The sequence below is a fragment of the Lactuca virosa genome, chromosome 7 (genome assembly GCF_052849685.1).
Source record: "Lactuca virosa cultivar CGN04683 chromosome 7, Lactuca_virosa_CGN04683_v6, whole genome shotgun sequence".
In the NCBI taxonomy this organism is placed as follows: domain Eukaryota; kingdom Viridiplantae; phylum Streptophyta; class Magnoliopsida; order Asterales; family Asteraceae; genus Lactuca; species Lactuca virosa.
Window position 1 is genome coordinate 160,754,683 of NC_136432.1, and position 18,493 is coordinate 160,773,175.

At 38.8% G+C, this 18,493-nt stretch overlaps 2 protein-coding genes across 2 annotated transcripts; both read right to left on the reverse strand.

Annotated features, from left to right (window-relative positions):
* Positions 1-463: 463 nt before the first annotated feature.
* On the reverse strand, positions 464-6,137 carry LOC145127268 (uncharacterized). Its single transcript, XM_079062492.1, has 8 exons — positions 5,871-6,137; positions 5,375-5,627; positions 5,004-5,146; positions 4,868-4,937; positions 1,725-2,099; positions 1,439-1,599; positions 1,337-1,390; positions 464-1,282 (listed from the first exon to the last, which is right to left on the reverse strand). Exons 1-8 carry the CDS (start codon positions 6,135-6,137, stop codon positions 464-466), a joined length of 2,142 nt encoding a protein of 713 aa, XP_078918618.1.
* Positions 6,138-10,125: 3,988 nt separating this feature from the next.
* LOC145125478 (uncharacterized) lies at positions 10,126-11,502 on the reverse strand. The gene is made up of 2 exons (XM_079060934.1): positions 11,244-11,502; positions 10,126-11,036 (listed from the first exon to the last, which is right to left on the reverse strand). The coding sequence occupies exons 1-2, from the start codon at positions 11,473-11,475 to the stop codon at positions 10,246-10,248; spliced, it is 1,023 nt and encodes a 340-aa protein (XP_078917060.1). The 5' UTR covers positions 11,476-11,502; the 3' UTR covers positions 10,126-10,245.
* Positions 11,503-18,493: the final 6,991 nt, after the last annotated feature.

The following is an 18,493-nucleotide window of genomic DNA, read 5'->3' on the forward strand; positions in this document are numbered from 1 at the left end:
CACCCGATTTAAACTCCAACGTCATAATGTTCACACCGTGTTGTTTGTTCATTCCCTTCTTGTCTTGACAACCATACCTTTGCCGATCAATCATATTTTGAGAGATTCTTCCATCGAACGCCCTCGGTTCAACCTTCTCGCATATGTTGTGTGCACCCATAATCGACTTGACTTTGATTGCCCACACTGGATAATTCATTGGAGTCAAAATCGGAACTTGATACGTCGTCGAACATTCTTCTTTAACTAACAACATCCTATCTCTCATTTAACAACACCGAGCTCTTTAATCAAGCTTGTTCCGAGAGCAGGGGCGGAGCTTGAACAAATTTTTTTTTTTTTTTTTTTTTTTTTTGGGGGGGGGGGGGGGGCGAAAGTATTATAAACTAAAATTAACTTTCTTACATACAAAAAAACCAAATTTGTTTTTGCAAATAAACACAAAAAATAATTAGAAAAAGAATTACAACTCAGCCCGACGACCTTTAAGGTCTTTAAATTCATCAATTACCGACTTCGAATCAATGTTTTCAGCAATTTCTCTTTCTATGTAAACCACCAAGTTGTTTGCGAGAAAGTCATCCGACATCGTATTGAGAAGACGGTTCTTGAATATTTTCATTGCTGAAAATCCCCTCTCTGTTGTTGCGGTAGAAACTGGAAGTGTCAAGATTAACCGCACCACTCTATCAAGCAAATAATACGTCTCACGTTTCTGAGTTTCCACAAGACCCTTGCATAAGTCAGCAATAGTTGATACACCACTAAGCTTGGGATTCTTTGTCATATCAATATTAAAAATCTCCAATTGATAGCGTAATTGAATTCTCTCTTGCTCCGTAAAATCTTCGGGATAATACTTCTCAACAAGACGACAAATTTGATCAACTTTAATCACTTTAGGGTGTTCTTTTGAAACTAAAGTAGAACTAAGACTTAATAGATCCATCGCCTGATCATTGAATCTACTATTCAACTCATGTAGTTGTTTGTCCAATGTGGCTGTAAACAAATCCACTCGATAAAAATGTTCAAAAGTAACATGATTATCTGTTTTTCGAGGCCGGTATCGAGTAGAAGTATATGGAGCATTCATATCTGGCATATCTATTTGATGTTTTTCACAAAAAAACTTTACCTGTGCAAGTAAAGAATCCCATCCCTTGTTTTTGAATTCATTTAGACCCTCATTTGTTGCTGAAACTAACTCCATGGTATTAAGAATATCTTGGGATTTCTTTTGTAGAGCTTGAGAAAGTACATCAGTTTTTCCCATTACTTCCTTTATCAAGTGAAGAATAAACACAAACTCAAATGATTTAAGGAAACATTAAACTGCATTAGCATCTCCGCGTTGAGAATAAGTAGCAGATACCTCATCAATTATTCCCTAGAGAACAACACGAGTACAATCAAACATGTTAAGCAAACTGCAAACAGAACGAAAATGAGAACCCCAACGTGTATCACCAGCTCTTCTTAATGTCCCAACTTGATTCAATCCTTTGCCTGATTCGATTTCACCTAGTTCCAATAATTGTTCAATCTCAGTTGCCTTTGCCTTTTGTAACTCATCATGACGCTTACCGGAAGCACAAACTACATTAATTAAAAAAAAATTAAGTTTGTGAAAAATTGGTGTACAAGAATAATTTCCCTTGAAGTAGCTACCAAGGCTAGTTGTAATCTGTGAGCAAAGCAATGAACATAATATCCATAAGGACAATCCTTAAGAACAAGTGCCTCTAATCCGTTCCATTCCCCTCTCATATTACTAGCACCATCATAACCTTGGCCACGGATTTTACTAACATCAAACTGATAGTGCAAAAGTTGTCTCCACATATTTGTTTTGAAGGTTAATGATAAGGTATCCCTAACATGAACCAAATCCAAGAACCTTTCCCGTATGATCCCTTCTACATCAACAAATCTCAAAACTATCGCCATTTGCTCTTTTTTAGACTCATCAACCATGACACAAAAATATGAATCACCCACTTCAATACAAATATGCTTTCTAACTTTATTTGCAATAATACTAAGAATTTCTTTTTGAATTTCTCCAGAAGTATATTTTGAATTATAAGGAGTTTTCTCTAATATAACATTTGCAACTTCATCATTATAAGATGCTAGGGGTGCGTTTAGTTGCGGGAAAATGGGTCGTTTTCCGGAAAATTTTTCCAAGGAAAATGAGAATTTTGAAAACGCGTTTAGTTCGTCTATTTTCTAAAATTTTCACGGAAAATGAAAATTTTCCATTTTCTAAAATTACAAAGAAGTTGGAAATTTTTGGAAAACCAATAATCATTGTTTTCCACATTTTTCTAATTCCAAAATTTTTCTAGAAAACACCAACTCCCACCCCATCCACCTCTACCTACCCTCACCTTAACACCCCAACCCACCACACCCTACCTACCTACACTCACTCCCAAGCCCACCCCCACAAACACACACACACATATACACACACCAACCCTCACAAACAAACATACACACACACACCAACCCCCACAAACACACACACCCCCATCCACACCCCACAAACACACACACCCACAAACACACACACACCCCCCCAACCCCCACAAACACACACCCACACCCACCCCGACCCCACAAACACACACCCACCCCTACAAACACACACACACCAACCCCCACAAACACACACTGTAACGCCCGTAGATTAGGGCTAGTCAATTTAGAGACGATAAGCGTCAAAAATGACTTTTTGATGGAAGATTATCTAGAAGGATTAATCTTAACTAAGTTATAGTATATGTTACAAGGATTCCGTACATATAAAGAACGCCGAAATCCGAGTTATAACGAAGAAGTTATGACCTGTCGAAGTTTCGCGACAGAACCGGCACGACACAGCGCGACGTAAATAGTGAATTTACGTTAGAGCGATATTTGGCCTTAGCGGTCTAAATGAAAGTCGTAGAATACGTTAAACCGCGAGCGTGCATAAAAAGATCGTCTAAATCTGACTGCGTATGAGGAAGTTATGATTTTTCGAAGTTTCGGCTTAGCAGTGTACAGCCCGAAGTTCGAATATGAGATCGAGCGATATTTAGCCTAAATAATCTAAATGAGAATTGAATATCTCATCTATAGTAGTGCAACGGCGGAAAGACAGACGAAAACGGACGTCAGACGAAGGAGTTATGATTTTCTAACGGAGTTTTCCTGTCCTAGCCTACTAAAAACAATATATTAAAATATATTAAAAATAAATTCAAAATTAGCCAACGGAGTCTAAACGAGAGTTGTAGAGCATAATCGCACCTACGCGTGGATATAAAGAACGTCGAAAACGGAGTTCGTATGCGAAAGTTATGAATTTTTGAAGTTCGGGGCGCGAAGCCCCAAAACTGTCAGAGTTCACGACGTGAATACAGTGTTCACGACGTGAACTCAGTATTTATGACTTCTGGAGCCTGACAGACGCAAGTGGCGATGACGCACCTGATGACTATTGAATTCACGACGTGAGAACTTAAAATTCACGACGTGAGAGCTGAAAAATGACCCTATAAATAGAAATCAAGGGTCAGTCGATTTTGGTTGCTCCTCCCTTACTCTCTCAGTCCCGATACCCTCTCTAAGCCCTATTTTAACCCCCTGAAGCCCCAGTATCATCCCGAGACCCGAAGCAAGTCCCGAATCCCGAAGATCCCGAGAAGAAAAGAGTTTCCGAGTCGAAGCTCTGCCTGCGAGAAGCCCGGTGTGTGAAGATCTTCTAGTTTCACCGAAGAAATACTACTCTTAGAGCCGTAGTGCTGCCCGATCATCTTCTGATCAGGTGAGTGTATAGTCCCTTTCATAAACACGATTTTAATACAAGTATTGTTTGAATGTATTAAGTATACGTTTGGTGTGAGTGTGTAGTTACTTTCTTCTAACACATAAATACGAAGTATTTGCTATGAAATACGTGCTATGTGTTTATATATTATTTGTCTATTTGAAATGGGCATGGAATTGATGTTTTATACAGGTGTTAAATGATTTAAACTATGTAAGTATTTATATCTACGAAAATGTTGGGTAGAACATGGGTAGATGGGATAGTTGGTGACTATGGAGTTAGCGCCTATTGTATAAACCTTGGCGACGATGTGACTTCGTTCCTATTTGATGAACCTTGGCGACTATGGAGTTAGCGCACGTTGAGTAAACCTTGGCGACTATGGAGTTAGCGCTTGTTGAGTAAACCTTGGCGACTATGGAGTTAGCGCTTGTTAAGTGAACCTTGGTGACTATGGAGTTAGCGCCTGATAGCTATGGATTTAGTACCTGATAGATAAACTTTGGCAACAATGGACTTCGTGCCAATTCCTTAGGTAAATCCTTAGGAATGAATGAATGAAGGATAGTTGGTTCTTAGGGTAAAACCTTAAGAAATAAAGAAGATAATGGGGATGGGTAATTGGGTTGATTGTTTGCTGATTAAATATAATAATTATATTATTGTGGGTTGAAAACCCTATATGCTCACCAGGCTCCCAAGCCTGACCCACTCAGTTTTCTTTGTATCACAGGTATCAATACGAAGACATATTTCACTGAGGGATTAAAGGAGATGTAAATCATTAGTGTAAATAAATGTAAGTTCTGTTTATGCTTATGTGTCTGTATCGGAACATGACATCCCGAGATTTTGTTATATAATGAAAATACTTTTCTTTAAGAAATGCTTTGATAAATTTTTATCATATTTTGTTTTGGGAACAAATTCCGCAACAGTTTTCTTTTAACGATTACTCTGATTTTAAAAACAAAGCATAAACAAATCGGTCTTTTCTGGCCGTGAAATTGGGGATGTCACACACACACACAGACACCCACATACCCACAAACTTACACCCACCCCCACCCACACCCACCCACCCAACACCAAGACCACTACCACAATCACCGACCTACTATCACCATCACCATCACCACCACCACTACCCCATCACCACCACCATCGCCGCCGCCATCACCACCACTGCCACAATTGCCGCCGCGACCCCGCTGCCACCGCCACCACCACCACCGTCGCCATCATCGACACCACCACTGCCCCCTGCCGCTGCCCCCACCATCGCCACCGTCCCTACGCCCACCCTACCCCCACTACCGTTTTCTAAAAATGAAAACCGATAGAAAAATACATATCTAAACACGTTTTCTAATTTTCTAAAATTGAAAATGAAAAATGAATAAGTTTTAACTAAACGCATTTTCTAAATTTTCCAATGAAAATCGGAAACGGAAAACGAAAACTGAAAAGGGAAAACGAAAAACAGAAAATGAAAACTGTTTTTCCGTAACTAAACGCAACCTAGAAGTTTTAGTATTTGCAAAAAATTACCATGATTTTTGGAATTAGGAGATTCATCATGTCCTCGTAAAGCACACGCTTGGAATGTCAACCAACGAACTGTGTCAATCGAAGCTTTTAATCGTAAACGATTCTTCAATATTTGCTCTTCATTTTGCTTCATTATGATATTTTCAATGTGTACTTCTTGGTTCATCAAATTTTCAGCGAATGCAACAGCATTTCTATGTTGCGAACAACCAATGTGCTTCAAGAATGCACAGTTTTTCCCATCATTAACTTTCTTTTAATTGTCAAATCCTTTAACAGTAAATGCATCATAACCATGACGCACACTTGGTTTATCGTTAAATATAAAATAAATAAAACAATAGGATGAATGTGTTGTTGGAGAATATTCTAACCAATTAGGGAAAATGTTGAACCAAGAATATTGGAATCTACGAGGATGTTTCTTTGAACCTTTAGCATGATATTCTTTAAGACGTATTTGGAAAGATCCTTAACTCATATAAGCTCGTCTTACTTCTTCCCTTAAATTAACCGGATAATCCCACATTTGTTTTCTTTTAGCGGGATCTCTTTCTAGTTGCTTAAGATCCACCTGGACCACCTCATTAGGATTTGATGGTGTAGCTTCATTCCTATCATTCTCTTGTTGATTTTCATGTTCTTGTGGTTGTGGTTCACTTGTTGAAGCTTTGTGACGTTTAATCTCTTGATTTTTATCATGAATTTCTTCATTATCAACCTTTCTTTTGAAGAAAGAATGAATGGTTTTCATATTTCCCATGATTGTATCTATATAAATCAAAATCAAAAAACAATTCATTCAAAATCAGTTAATCAACTATTAAGTCCTTTAACTTATATCACATATTAGATTAACATAAGAAAATAAGCAATGCTCATCATTCATCACTAATTACTTGAACCAAGAAGAGAATATTTAACAATGTGTAATTAGTTAGATTCCTAAAATTCCAACAACAATCAAATATAGGGGAAATCTTCATATCAGTTCATAAGTTCATTCTAGACAAAAGCAACAAAACAGGCTCCTGAAGTCCTGAACAATTCCAATTTTCTAAATTCTAATTACAAGTATCCAACAACCAAACAAGTGCAATAGGGGTGAGCATGGTGCAGTTTGGTGCGGTTTTAGGGTCAAACCGAACCGTAAACCGCGAGGTGCGGTTTTTGAATTCTAGAAACCGTTGGGTGCGGTTTTTCAACGGTTCGATTTTGCGGTTTTTTAGTGCGGTTTCGGTTTGTACCAGTTCGGTATCGGTTTTAAACCGAGTCATTCATATGGTGCGGTTTTTTATGTTCATCGGTACGATTTTTTTACCATGATGTTCATGTGAAGATTTATGATTATATGACATGGTATCATTTCATTTCCTCATATTTAGAAGCTGTAATTTTGAGTTTTTTTATGTTGTTTACTTGATCACTTCATTTGTAACCCATATTCCCAAGCTCGTTTTTGTATTCAATTTGCGCTTAGAAGTTACAAGCTTGCAAGTTGTAGCCTACATAGTGTTTACAGTTTACACATAATCATTAAGTCATGAACACAAAGTGAAAAACTGACATGTTAAACCTAATACCTAATTATTAATTACCGCCAAGTTCAATATATAATATATGTATAAATTAGAATTTATTAGTTTTTTATATAATATGTATAATTTTATAATATAAATTAGTGATTGACTTTATTTTTAATAAGCTTGCGGTGAGGTTCGGTTTTGGTGGTCCGGTTTCTAGATAAAAACCGCACCGCACCAATAAATTCGGTTTTTCAAAAAAATGAAATCCGCACCATCGGTTTTTACGTCGGTTTTGGTTTTTCGGTTGTGGTTTTTTGCGGTTTTTCTTTTATCGGTTCGGTTTTTGCTCACCCCTAAAGTGCAACACTAGAAATTATAAAAGAGAGAATTCTGAATGAATCCCTGAAAGGCTGAAACAGGAAAGAAGTCAAGAACAGCAACCAAATTGAAAGCTGAAAACATACCTGATTACTGATTAGCGAAGAATTGACGATGAGGATTGGATTGCAGCAGAATTGCAGCTGTGCAATCGTGCAGAACAGCAGCAAGTAGCAGCACCACAGCAGCCAGCTTCGATTTGGCGAATGGTGACGACAGCTTCGATTAGGATTTTGGCGGAGTCGACAACTTCTATTGGCGATTAGCGACTAGCGATTGCGATTGAGAGCGAAGAATTGAGGATGGGGCCTGGGGGATTGGGGCCTGGGTGGTGGGGTTAGGGTTTCTAAATTTGGGAACTTTGGTGGGTAATGAGTTAATATGTGGTAGTAATTGAATAGATGATATAGTTTTTCAAATTTATCTTCTAAACATGATTGAAATGATGTAATATGTGTCAAATTACGTTGTTATATAATGCATGTTTGGTTTAACAATGGGAAAATGGTTAGATTATCGAATATGGGTGTTCATGAGAAAGATTACTCCTTGATGAGTTGAAAATGATGTTAATATGATGTACGTTGATATGTTTACATCAATGAACTATAGGGTTGAAGAGTACCAAGCTAGAGGGGTACATTCAACAACAAGCTTACATCCAAGGTGAGTAACTTTCCATATAATTATTCCATAAATACCACTTTGATACTTTTGATGTATTATAATTAACCAAATTTCTTGTGGCGTGGCAACAATATGTAATATATTTTTTTAATTCAATAAAGACTCCATTTTGAGATTCTATAGAAAAGCATGGATTTGATCATTAGAAGGGTTCATATGAAACGTGGGACAACATTGGCTTATGGAAATTAACAATGCTAGTTTAGCTTTCAACAAGGGTTGCTAAAGCTTATGATTACTTACTTTGTAAATTTCATAGGTTTGTTTTGTAAAGTCCCCTTTAGTATTAAAATGGGTTTCCCACCACCCATTGTGGCTTCCCGATATTGAGACGATACTAAGCAGCGACTTTTGGAACTGCACCGTGTACCTTTTCTCTTGGCCAACCCTTAATTGAAATCTCAAATGTTTGAACTCAGCGACCTCCCCTATGGGATGTCTAAGCCTTAATTTCACTATTTTGACTAAGTGACTATAAATGGGAAGTAAAAAATGATGACATATTATACCATTTGGGGTAATACATGAAATTAAGCAAAGTGGGATGACTAATTTGTGAAATGAGGAACATATTTGGGATCAAATCATCTTAGGGTTTTGAAGCATCATTTGTGTTCAGAAAAAATAGAGGAAGAGAAAAAGAGAATAGAGTTTATAGTGGTTTTGTGGATTCAAAACCATTTTATGAGGAAATTCGATTTTGGTGTTTTCTTAGTGATATTTAATCCATTGATCAAGTTTTCAAGCTTAATACTCAACTCCTAGTATTTATGTTTAAGGTTTGCAATGGCAATGATGGAAAACATTTGTGGATTAAATGGTGAAATTTAGATTTCAATATATAATGATAGTTTTAATAGTGTTAGAACGAAGATTCTAATGTATTGAATCAATCTCAATCTATAAAAATCTACTGAACTTGGTCCTCTATACATGTAGTTAAGATGTTTAAGTGATGAATATGGGCAAAATGACCAATTTAGGCCATAAACAACTATAAAAAACAATGTATATAGTTTCTTGAAAGTAAACAAAATCTAAACAAGTAAAGTCTAACAACAAACTCTAACAGATTTTTAGAAAATTTATTTTCAACATGTATAATCTCTAACCAATTATATTTGATAGGACGATAATCAGACCCAACACCCACCTAAATGAGCCAATGATTGTCAATTTTCAAAGGGTTGGTATTTTAGACTCAACTAAATGAGCCAACGATCGTCAATTCCAAACAATGAAAGCCTGACCCAAATAAATGAGAAGAAAGTCGTAAATTCCATATATTGTTAAAGAAATGCCAAAATAAATGGGTCAAGACCGTCAACTCAAAAAATAATGGTTATTACAAGACAGTGAGACACTATAAAAAAACCGTATTTCATAGTAGCATTGAAAGTCGATAAGCTATAAACCTCATCAAAGTTATACTATACAAAATTGCAACTAGTGTACTGGATTGGTTACTTGGTTTTATGTATAACAATGATTCTCGTATCGAACCATTGCACTTCCAAACCTATTCCAAACCTATTCAGTACAATCCAAATCATTTATCTATTATTTTACTTTGATGAATAGATTTTGTTGAGATAATAAAAACCTAAGCTTAACTTAGTAGTCCAAAAAAAAAATTCTAGTGTTTTTTTTGAACGGCTGAAGATATAATAAAAAGGCAAAAAATTCTAGCAAATAGCTAGAGCAAAACAAGAATTACAAAGTAGAGATCAAAGTTGGGTTTTGGATCCATAAATTCCACATAACATGAAATTTATGATTCCTATGAGAAACCCAAGAAAAAGAAAACGCCACAACATCGTCAAATATCGAATCCCTATTAGGTTTGGACGTGTCAAAAATAAACTTATTCTGAAAGCGCCATATGCACCACGAAGCAGCTTTAATAATCACTTCTATGACTTGTTTCTTGACCGGACGCAGCACCAAATTTTCCAAAAAATTCCAGTGCGGTTTTTTAACCAAACTAATACCTTAAGCCTTTAAGGCATTTTCCTTGGTTCATATATTTTTTTAAGTTTTATTCCAAGGTGTGACTCGTTTTTATACCGTTGCACTGCCTTATGTTAAGATTAAAAACCTTCTGTTTTGTGAAAATGTTGATAAAATTATAACATCGTTTTGGTTCATTTTCCATCAAGATAACATTGCACATTGCATCACATTTTCCATTGAAATATTGAACATTACAACGGAATTTATAAATTATTTATGATGATTTATTTTTAAAATACTTTGTAGATATTCAGTTCATTTCACCCCTCATTTCTTGCAAACAATCCCATTTCCACGGAACAATCCCTTGGCAGAACAATCCAAAGTTCCATGCTCCTTAATCATATTATTCTCTTTCTCTGCAACATTACTGGAATCGTAAATGCAGTTTGCACAATCGGAAGACAACAAAGACGTCGTTCTATACTTGTCTTCTCCTCCCACAACCGCCATAGCAACCCCTGGCTTCGCAGGATTCTTAAAATCCGGCTGATATGTCCTTCCCAGAACCCCTTCAACTCCATCCGAAAGTCCGGTAAACTTAAACTGCACTTCCAAATGAGCAAAACAGTCATCAGAAGGCACATTGTAGCCATGGATCTTGTCATCTTCCGCAGTAACTGGCACCACATTCACCAAAATCTCCACAACTCCAGGTATGTTCACCATCACACTGTTCACTTCAGACGTTCTCTCCACTTCGATTTCACCCTCCGGCGACTTCCATGACGATAACCCACCAAGAGCTAACAAAACATCTTCTCCATCGTAGGAGAATTTCAGGTGGTCGATTCCGCCATCCCAGGTAGCGGATTTAGTTGCTTCTAGGGAGAAACTGTGGGAATCGAAGAGGAGACCCAAGGCTTGGATCCAAGTGAAGGGTCTGGATCTGCCGGTGGGTTGGTGACCGATGAATCGTCCGTTGATTTGGAGGTTAGAATCGGAGACCAAACTGAAATGCTCGTTGACTTTGCCGTGAAAGTAGAAGACGATGCTGTCTCCTCCGATGAACCGTGGGTCGTAGCATGCAGATCCCGGTGTGTCACACTCTGGTTTGTCTACAAAGTGGAAAAAAAAACCTTAATTAATACAAAATATTTATTATTATAATAAATAAATGGAAATATGATGTTATAATAAAAAAAACAATAAATACAATTCGTAAGCAATATATCAAATAGTTTTTACAGAGCAGTATATGAAAGTATCAAATATTTAAGAATGATCGATTAAGATAACAAGAAAATAAATTAAGTAATTCTTACTGTGTTTGCATTGAGCCTTGCATTTTGGAGAATAGCAATCAATGCGACAAACTTTAGTCTTGGGGTCGTTGGAGTTGCTTTCAGGGCATTCAGAAGGGCATGAGATATATTGACCCGGGCAACGGGACTCATGATTGCAATAACTGGATGTATAAGCTTTCACTTGTGTAATGGCACCTGAAACAACAATTGTTGCCAAAATGATAAAAAACAAACACCTTTTGCTTGCCATTTTCTTTGTGTTCGTTATAAGAATAAGTCTTCTTAATGCTCTATTTATAGAATCATAGTTGAGGAGGGGGGCTTTAATTTATTCACTACTTCTATATGTCAACGTTGTAACTTGTGAAAGCTTATTGATTTTAGGTCAAGATATTGCAACATTGGTTATCTGTGATTAAGGTTTTTGTACATAAAGAAAACCTTTAAAAATCATGCAACTTGAAGTTGTATATTATCCATAAAAAGTCAATTTCTCAAGGAAACATAAAAAGGTTTGATGGATAGGGGAAGGGGGAACCATTTTGGTTTAAAGAAATCTAATTTATTCGACTAAAACTTCAATAAAACTTAAAGCTGGTGATTGGTGATATTAGATATTCAATGGCTTGTAAAATATTACCGGACAACTCCATGTAGCTAGCTTAGAAAAAACTAAAGGGGCATGTTATCTTATACCCTTACAACTCCTTTGCTTGCATGCGAGATAAGGAACATGTTAGACCCAACAAATACTATGTGTATTTATGGTCACTTTATGATTACTATTGGGGTAATGTTTGTTTTTTGTCTGCAGATCTGCGTGGTCTCTTCTGTCTGCGCCGGGCAGACCATGCGCAGACATTAGCCTTCGCAGACTGTTTGTTTTTTTGAAGATTGTAAACCTAAAAATGTCTGTGCGCCCTCTTCTTGGTGCAGATGTAGACCAGAGTCTTCTAACATCTTCAGACATCTTCTATCCTAAAAAAACATATATATCTTTATTTATTTTAAGTTTTTTTAATTTATATTTTTTCCAACTTTATTAATGATAAACAATTTGAAAAAAAAATACGTTCGACGATACAAACATGATATTTTTGACAAATTTATAAATAAAGATTTATTACAATAATAGTCGTTGAAGTTGTTTATATAAATATGAAAAAAAATCATAATATATTCTTATATTTTTTTGACAAATTTTTAAAACATTATTTAATACAATATCGTCAATTTCTTGAGAAAAAATATTTATGGTACGTTTTTAACGGATTTAATTGAAAAAATCGAAGTTTATTTCCATTCATTTATGTATCAAATTCTTTGATCACTAATTATAATGTTTAGTTATAACTTTGCAACCAAAGTTGGTTTTTATCAAATATATACGTTAATTCATACCATTTATTTTTTTATACAATAATACATAAAAGTTGATCTAGATTCGTTAATTATTTATAACAAAGTCATAAAAATATTAAAAAATCACTTTGAAGTTAAAAAAAATCAGTTTATTTAGATTTCAGTTTATTTTAGTAGCCCGCAGATGTTAAAAAAACAAACAGTCTTCTTTTTTCAGACTGCAGACGTTTGGTCCACCTCTTCTACTGCAGAGGTCTACAGATGTGGTCCGCAGACTGCAGACATTTTGCATCAGAAAAAACAAACAACACCTGGGTGTATTTACATAGGTTACCCTTAATCCGATCCTGTCGAAAAATGTACAAAATTAAAAGCATGTCGTTATTTCCCCTAAAAAACACACTTCTTAAAACAAGTTAGATTAATATACATCGTTAACATATAAATTTTTCTAGAACAACACCATATTATAAAACCCACGTCACCAAGAAGCCAATAGAAAAAACAATTTCAAATTATTAGTATTATTCTGGTTTTGTAACCAAGAAACCTAATTAATGTGAAGTTTACGATTTTTACTAAGTAATCAAAAAAAAAAAAAACGACTCATATAAACTCAATACTAGCTATTTTTCCAGCTAGTATCACAAAAAATGGCATTTCGGAAACTCCAAATCATCCACTAAGTGGTAAAAACAATCGTTTCTAAAGCCGCCTTTTTCAGTAGTAGACACCCGAGCCAATTTAATCCACATGATCATTTCTACAACATTATCAAGGGCACTCGAATCCATCCCTTTAAATAAATCATTCCGAATTCTAGCCACAACTTGGCCCTTCAAGAATAGATGCTCCAATTCCTCCACCTGTAAAAAAAAAAAAGCAAAGTACAAAGCACCCAAGGAACACCAAACACATTTATCACCAAATTCGATCTATGGAGAAAATAAGTCTTTCTAGTAGACATATTTTCATCTGGTAAAAAGAAATCACCTATATGGTTCCTAAAGCATTTACTGTGAGATCCCCATCCATATTTAAATCCCAACCCGTCTATCAGGTTGGTCATCAAGATGAACGTCAACAAGAATCGAAATTAACTCCACAAATTCATATTCTTCTTGACATCCTCTCAACTCCATGCGCCAATTCCAGCACTAAGAACCATCAATCCACATCTCAATAATGAAATAATCTATATTTATGTAACACCCGTGTTCCGGTATGGTTTAGCTTTTTATTCTATAGGGCTAAAGATGGAGTTTTAGGAAAAACCATGTGCCACGGTTTGGAGCAAGGATGCCCACGCTGTGGCATTGAATAGATGGCACACACATTTTATTGAGCCAACACGGCGTAGCCAAGACTTGCCACGACGTGACAACTGTTCTGACCCAAGCCCATCATTCTTTTACGGTTTCCTTCGTAATTAAACCCCTCTAAACCCATTTTTGGGTTCATTATCAGCCTCCAAGCCCTCTTTCACATCAGAAAAACCCTAGCCTTCATCTGTTGTTTGATTCTTGAGCTTTTTGGAGCTTTCTTGGCTTGAAGAAGAGAAGAAGAAGAAGAAGAAGAAGAAGGTGATCTTTTGGTGGAGCTTGCAAGGAATCAAAATTATCGTCACCTCATATTATCTCTAGACCTTTGTAAGTGTCCAAGTTCTTTGCTTTATGTCATTTGGTGGTTAGATCTTGAATATTATCCAATATTCCTCATGTTTGAGCAAGTTTAGGTGGAAGGAACTAGTAACATCCCAAGTTCAGAAGCAAGAGTTCGGGGGTGTAAAGTGTAAATGGGAGGATGGACTCGGCGAGTTGGAGCTATAACTCGTCGAGTCGGAGCATGTAAAGAGCACGTGTTAAGTGGCCCGACTCGCCGAGTCGGCGGCGGGACTCGACGAGTCAGTGCTGGGAAGGGAAAACCCTAAATCTTAGGGTTTGCACCCTATTTAAAGGATCTATTGTCCACCCCTCGGCCCCCTTACTACCCTTTGAGATCCAGAAACCCTAAAATCGTGAGTGAGAGCCTTAGGAGCATTTTGGAGCTTGGATAAGTGATTTTGTGAAGGGATCTAGTGGATCAAGAAGCTTGTATCAAGGAGAATTGTGGAGATCGGGATTATTCATCAGTTGGAGGTCGTCTTGAGGTAATGAATCGCTTCCTTGGCCTTTCTCCTTTCTAGATCCATCTTTCATGCAGTTTTAGGGCTTGTTTGGGGATGATATGATGAGATTTTGGTGCATAAGTTAGATCTGGAGTTGAAACTCCAGATCTGAGTTCTACTTGGATCCTAATTGCAGAAAGCCTTTAGTATTGTTATGCAAAAGCCATCCCTCATGAGTTAAGTTCCTTTCTAGCTTGGTTTTCGGATTTTGGGACATGAAAGCACGTAAAGGTAGCAACTTTATGTTGCTAATGCACTCTAGGGACCTAGATGTACTGTTTGGATCAAAGGAGTAGCTCTGTATCATTCGATTATGGGAATACCCGTATGAACTCGGCGAGTCTGGGAGATGACTCGGCGAGTCGAGTGGGGTTTTGGTTCAATGTAGTCCCGAGTGGACTCGGTGAGTCTAGGAGATGACTCGGCGAGTGGGTTTGAGGTTTCAGACACTGAGTCGCGTAGCGACTCGGCGAGTCGGGTCGTGTATGGTGGGTTTCTGAGTTTATAAACTCGACGAGTCGATAGGTTGACTCGGCGAGTAGGATCAACCAGGAAGGTTGACTTTGACCAGGACTGAGACTTTGACCAAGAGTTGACCTGTTGATCTCCAGGGGTATGTTGGTAATTTGGGTTCTGATAGTTGTGGTTTCTTTGGAGTGATAGGTGGTGGTGTTCGTGGCGGTGATCGAGGGTTTTGATTCTATCTCTCCAGCTCGGCAAGTGCAAGGTGAGTTATCCTCACTATATCAACAGGGTCTAAGGCACCAAGGCCGGCCCTTTATCGGATTAGAATCCGGGTAACTGTTTGATATGTTTTTTATTTGTTAGATCTGCATCCGGGTAATTAGGATGGTATTATGTTAGTGACCTGGTTTAGGTCGGTATTCTGGTGTAGGATGATGCTATGTTAGTGACCTGGTTTAGGTCGATATCTTGGTATATAGGTTGATGTGATGCTAGTGACCGGTTAGGTCGGTATCCTGGTTAGGATGTTGCTATGCTATATGATATGCTGGATCGGTTTGTTTGGTTGTGGATAGTTATGTGATTACCTGTTTATGTGCACATGGTTGTTTGATTAGGGTTGGGTTGAGGCGGGTCCTGCTTTGTGTTGTAGGCCAACATACCCGTGGCGGACCGGATAGACCGAAGGCCCAGCGAGCGGTCCGGATAGGCTGAAGGCCCCAAGAGGGCGGTCCAGACGTGCCGAGGCTCGGAGAGTGGACCAGACAGACTGAAGGCCCGGTGCGGGCGGACCAGTCATACTGTAGACTCAGAGGGTGGACCAGGTGGACTGAAGGCCTGGTGCGGGCGGACCAGTCACACTGTAGACTCGATATGCATGGCTGCTCTGTATTGTGATATGATATGATTATGGTTGTATGTGGTTGGTATTTTGGGGGTAACTCGCTAAGCTTTCGGGCTTACAGTTTCAGTGTATTGTTTCAGGTACCTCAGGAGATCGTGGCAAGGCGAAGGCGTGATCGTACCGCTCCTCATTTTTCTGCTGATGTTTCTGGGATACTCTGATAATAAACTAATTGAAAACATTTTTGTAATAATTAATGGATTTGGATTGTTTTTGAAAAGTTTAAATTGGTTGGAAATTTATGAGTGTTACAAGTTGGTATCAGAGCCTTGGTTTGAGTGAATTGGAGGAACACTCGTGTGAATCCAGTCTCAAATCAAGGAAAGATTTTCAAAATGATTTTTAAATGGTTTTCAAAATAAGTAAAGGAGGATGCAGAGGGTACGATCAGCCGGAGCCAGTAAGTAGACCCCAAAATACCATACAGTTATTTGATTATGTGATATGTTAGAACAACATGCTAGTACTAGGCTAGGGATCTTCAGGAATTGCATGATAGAACTGCCTGATTACATGATGCCTGTTAGCCTAGGGTTTTCTTTATATGAAATTGACATCATTACTGTAGTTATTTAGTGTAGGCATCACGGTTATGCATAACTAAGATCTTATAGCCTGAGAATGTTTGATTTGGCCTTATGTTCTGTTCTTGTCTGATTGGGAGCTTAGGGTAGGATTGGATATTCGAAAGTCTATAGGGTCCAGCGTTATGTATGACTAGCATACACTAGTGCTGCAGGGTTGGTGAAAGTTTCATGGATGGGTGAGTTGTGTGGGACCGGTAGGTCAGTTGTGAGTCGGTTAGCTTTCCTCTAAGAGTGGGGATTAAATGCTCGCTATGTTGATGTATATTGTTAGGGTGTTGTGGTGATACTTGAGACAAATATGGGTAGGTGTGGAAGGTAGTATGGGACCGTACTACTGAAAGCACAGGACCCATACGCGTAGCAAGGAAGTCACAACCCCTAGGGTTTTGTTGGGAGTTAGTTCTCGGGTTATTATGAGGAATGCTTAATATCTTGTGGTGTATTTTCAGTATGGTGGTTACGAGGCGTACCGGGGATGGATCCGGATCAGGATCGGGATCAGGAGAGGGTGATCAGGGTGGATCAGCGCCACCCGAGGTCATTGGTCAGATGAGTATGGATGAGTTGGATGTCGGGATTCGTGAGATCCTGCATGATGAGGTTGCTGCTATGTTCCAGGCTCAGTTGCCGGAGATGTTTGGGTCAATCAAGACCGCCATGGTTGAGTACTTTGATGAGCGCTATGCAGCTCTTGCGGAGACAGCTGTCGCGGCAGCTGCAGCGGCTGTAGCAGTGGCAGGGGGAGGAGCCGGTCGAGGCTTTCAGTATCGGGACTTCGATAATACGAAGCTCCCTACTTTCGATGGAGTTCAGGATCCGATCATTGCTATGAGATGGTTTTCAGATGTTGAGGGTTGCTTTTTCACGTGTTCATCCCCTGCGGATCAGAAGGTGAGGTGTGCTCTGAACCTTTTGAGGCTCAGGGCGAAGGATTGGTGGAGGTTGACTACGGGATCTTATTCTGATGTGCAACGGGCTGCGGTTACTTGGGATCAGTTCCGGGAGATGTTCAGTACTCGTTATGTTCCGCGGGTTGAGAAAGAGAGGTTGCCTCAGGAGTTCTTGGAGCTGAAGTAGGATTCAGAGTCGGTGACAGAGATCACCATGACGTTCACGGAGAGGGCAATGTTTTGCCCTGAGTTTGCTTCGAAACAGGCTCAGATGTCCCGGTATCTGAGTATGCTCAAGAGGGATATCAGACAGTTTGTGTCCACGCAGAGATGTGATACCTTGTTGGAGTTGCAGGAGGCCGCCAGGCGGCGCGAGTTGGAGATTGAGTTGCAGTTGCGAGAGCAGAGGCAGGCCCCGATGCAGTCGCAGCCGGCACCGAAACGACCCAAGACCGTTGACTTAAGGATTGGAGGGCACAACAGCCGCACTTGTGAGAAGTGTGGGAAGGTTCATACCGGAGTTTGTAGGTCCGGTGGTACGTGCCGCAAGTGCGGGAGAGAGGGGCATCATGCGAGGGATTGCCGTCAGTCGGCCCCGGTTCAAGATGTGAGGATTTGTTATCACTGCCATCAGGTCAGTCACATGAGGGCCAACTGTCCACAACTTGTTGCAAGACCGGTGCAGGCTCCAGCACCGCCCACTTTGAGGATTACTGGCGGGGGTCAGGGTGGAGCGGAGCCTCCGAGGGCTCAGGGAAGCGCTTTCCAGCTTACAGCAGAGGAGGTCAGGTCAGAGCCAGATGCAGCTGCTGGTATGTTTCTATCTTGTTATCTTGTTATTGTGTGGTATTGTAAACCTTTCCGTCTTTTCAGCATGATTCTTAGTAGATCTG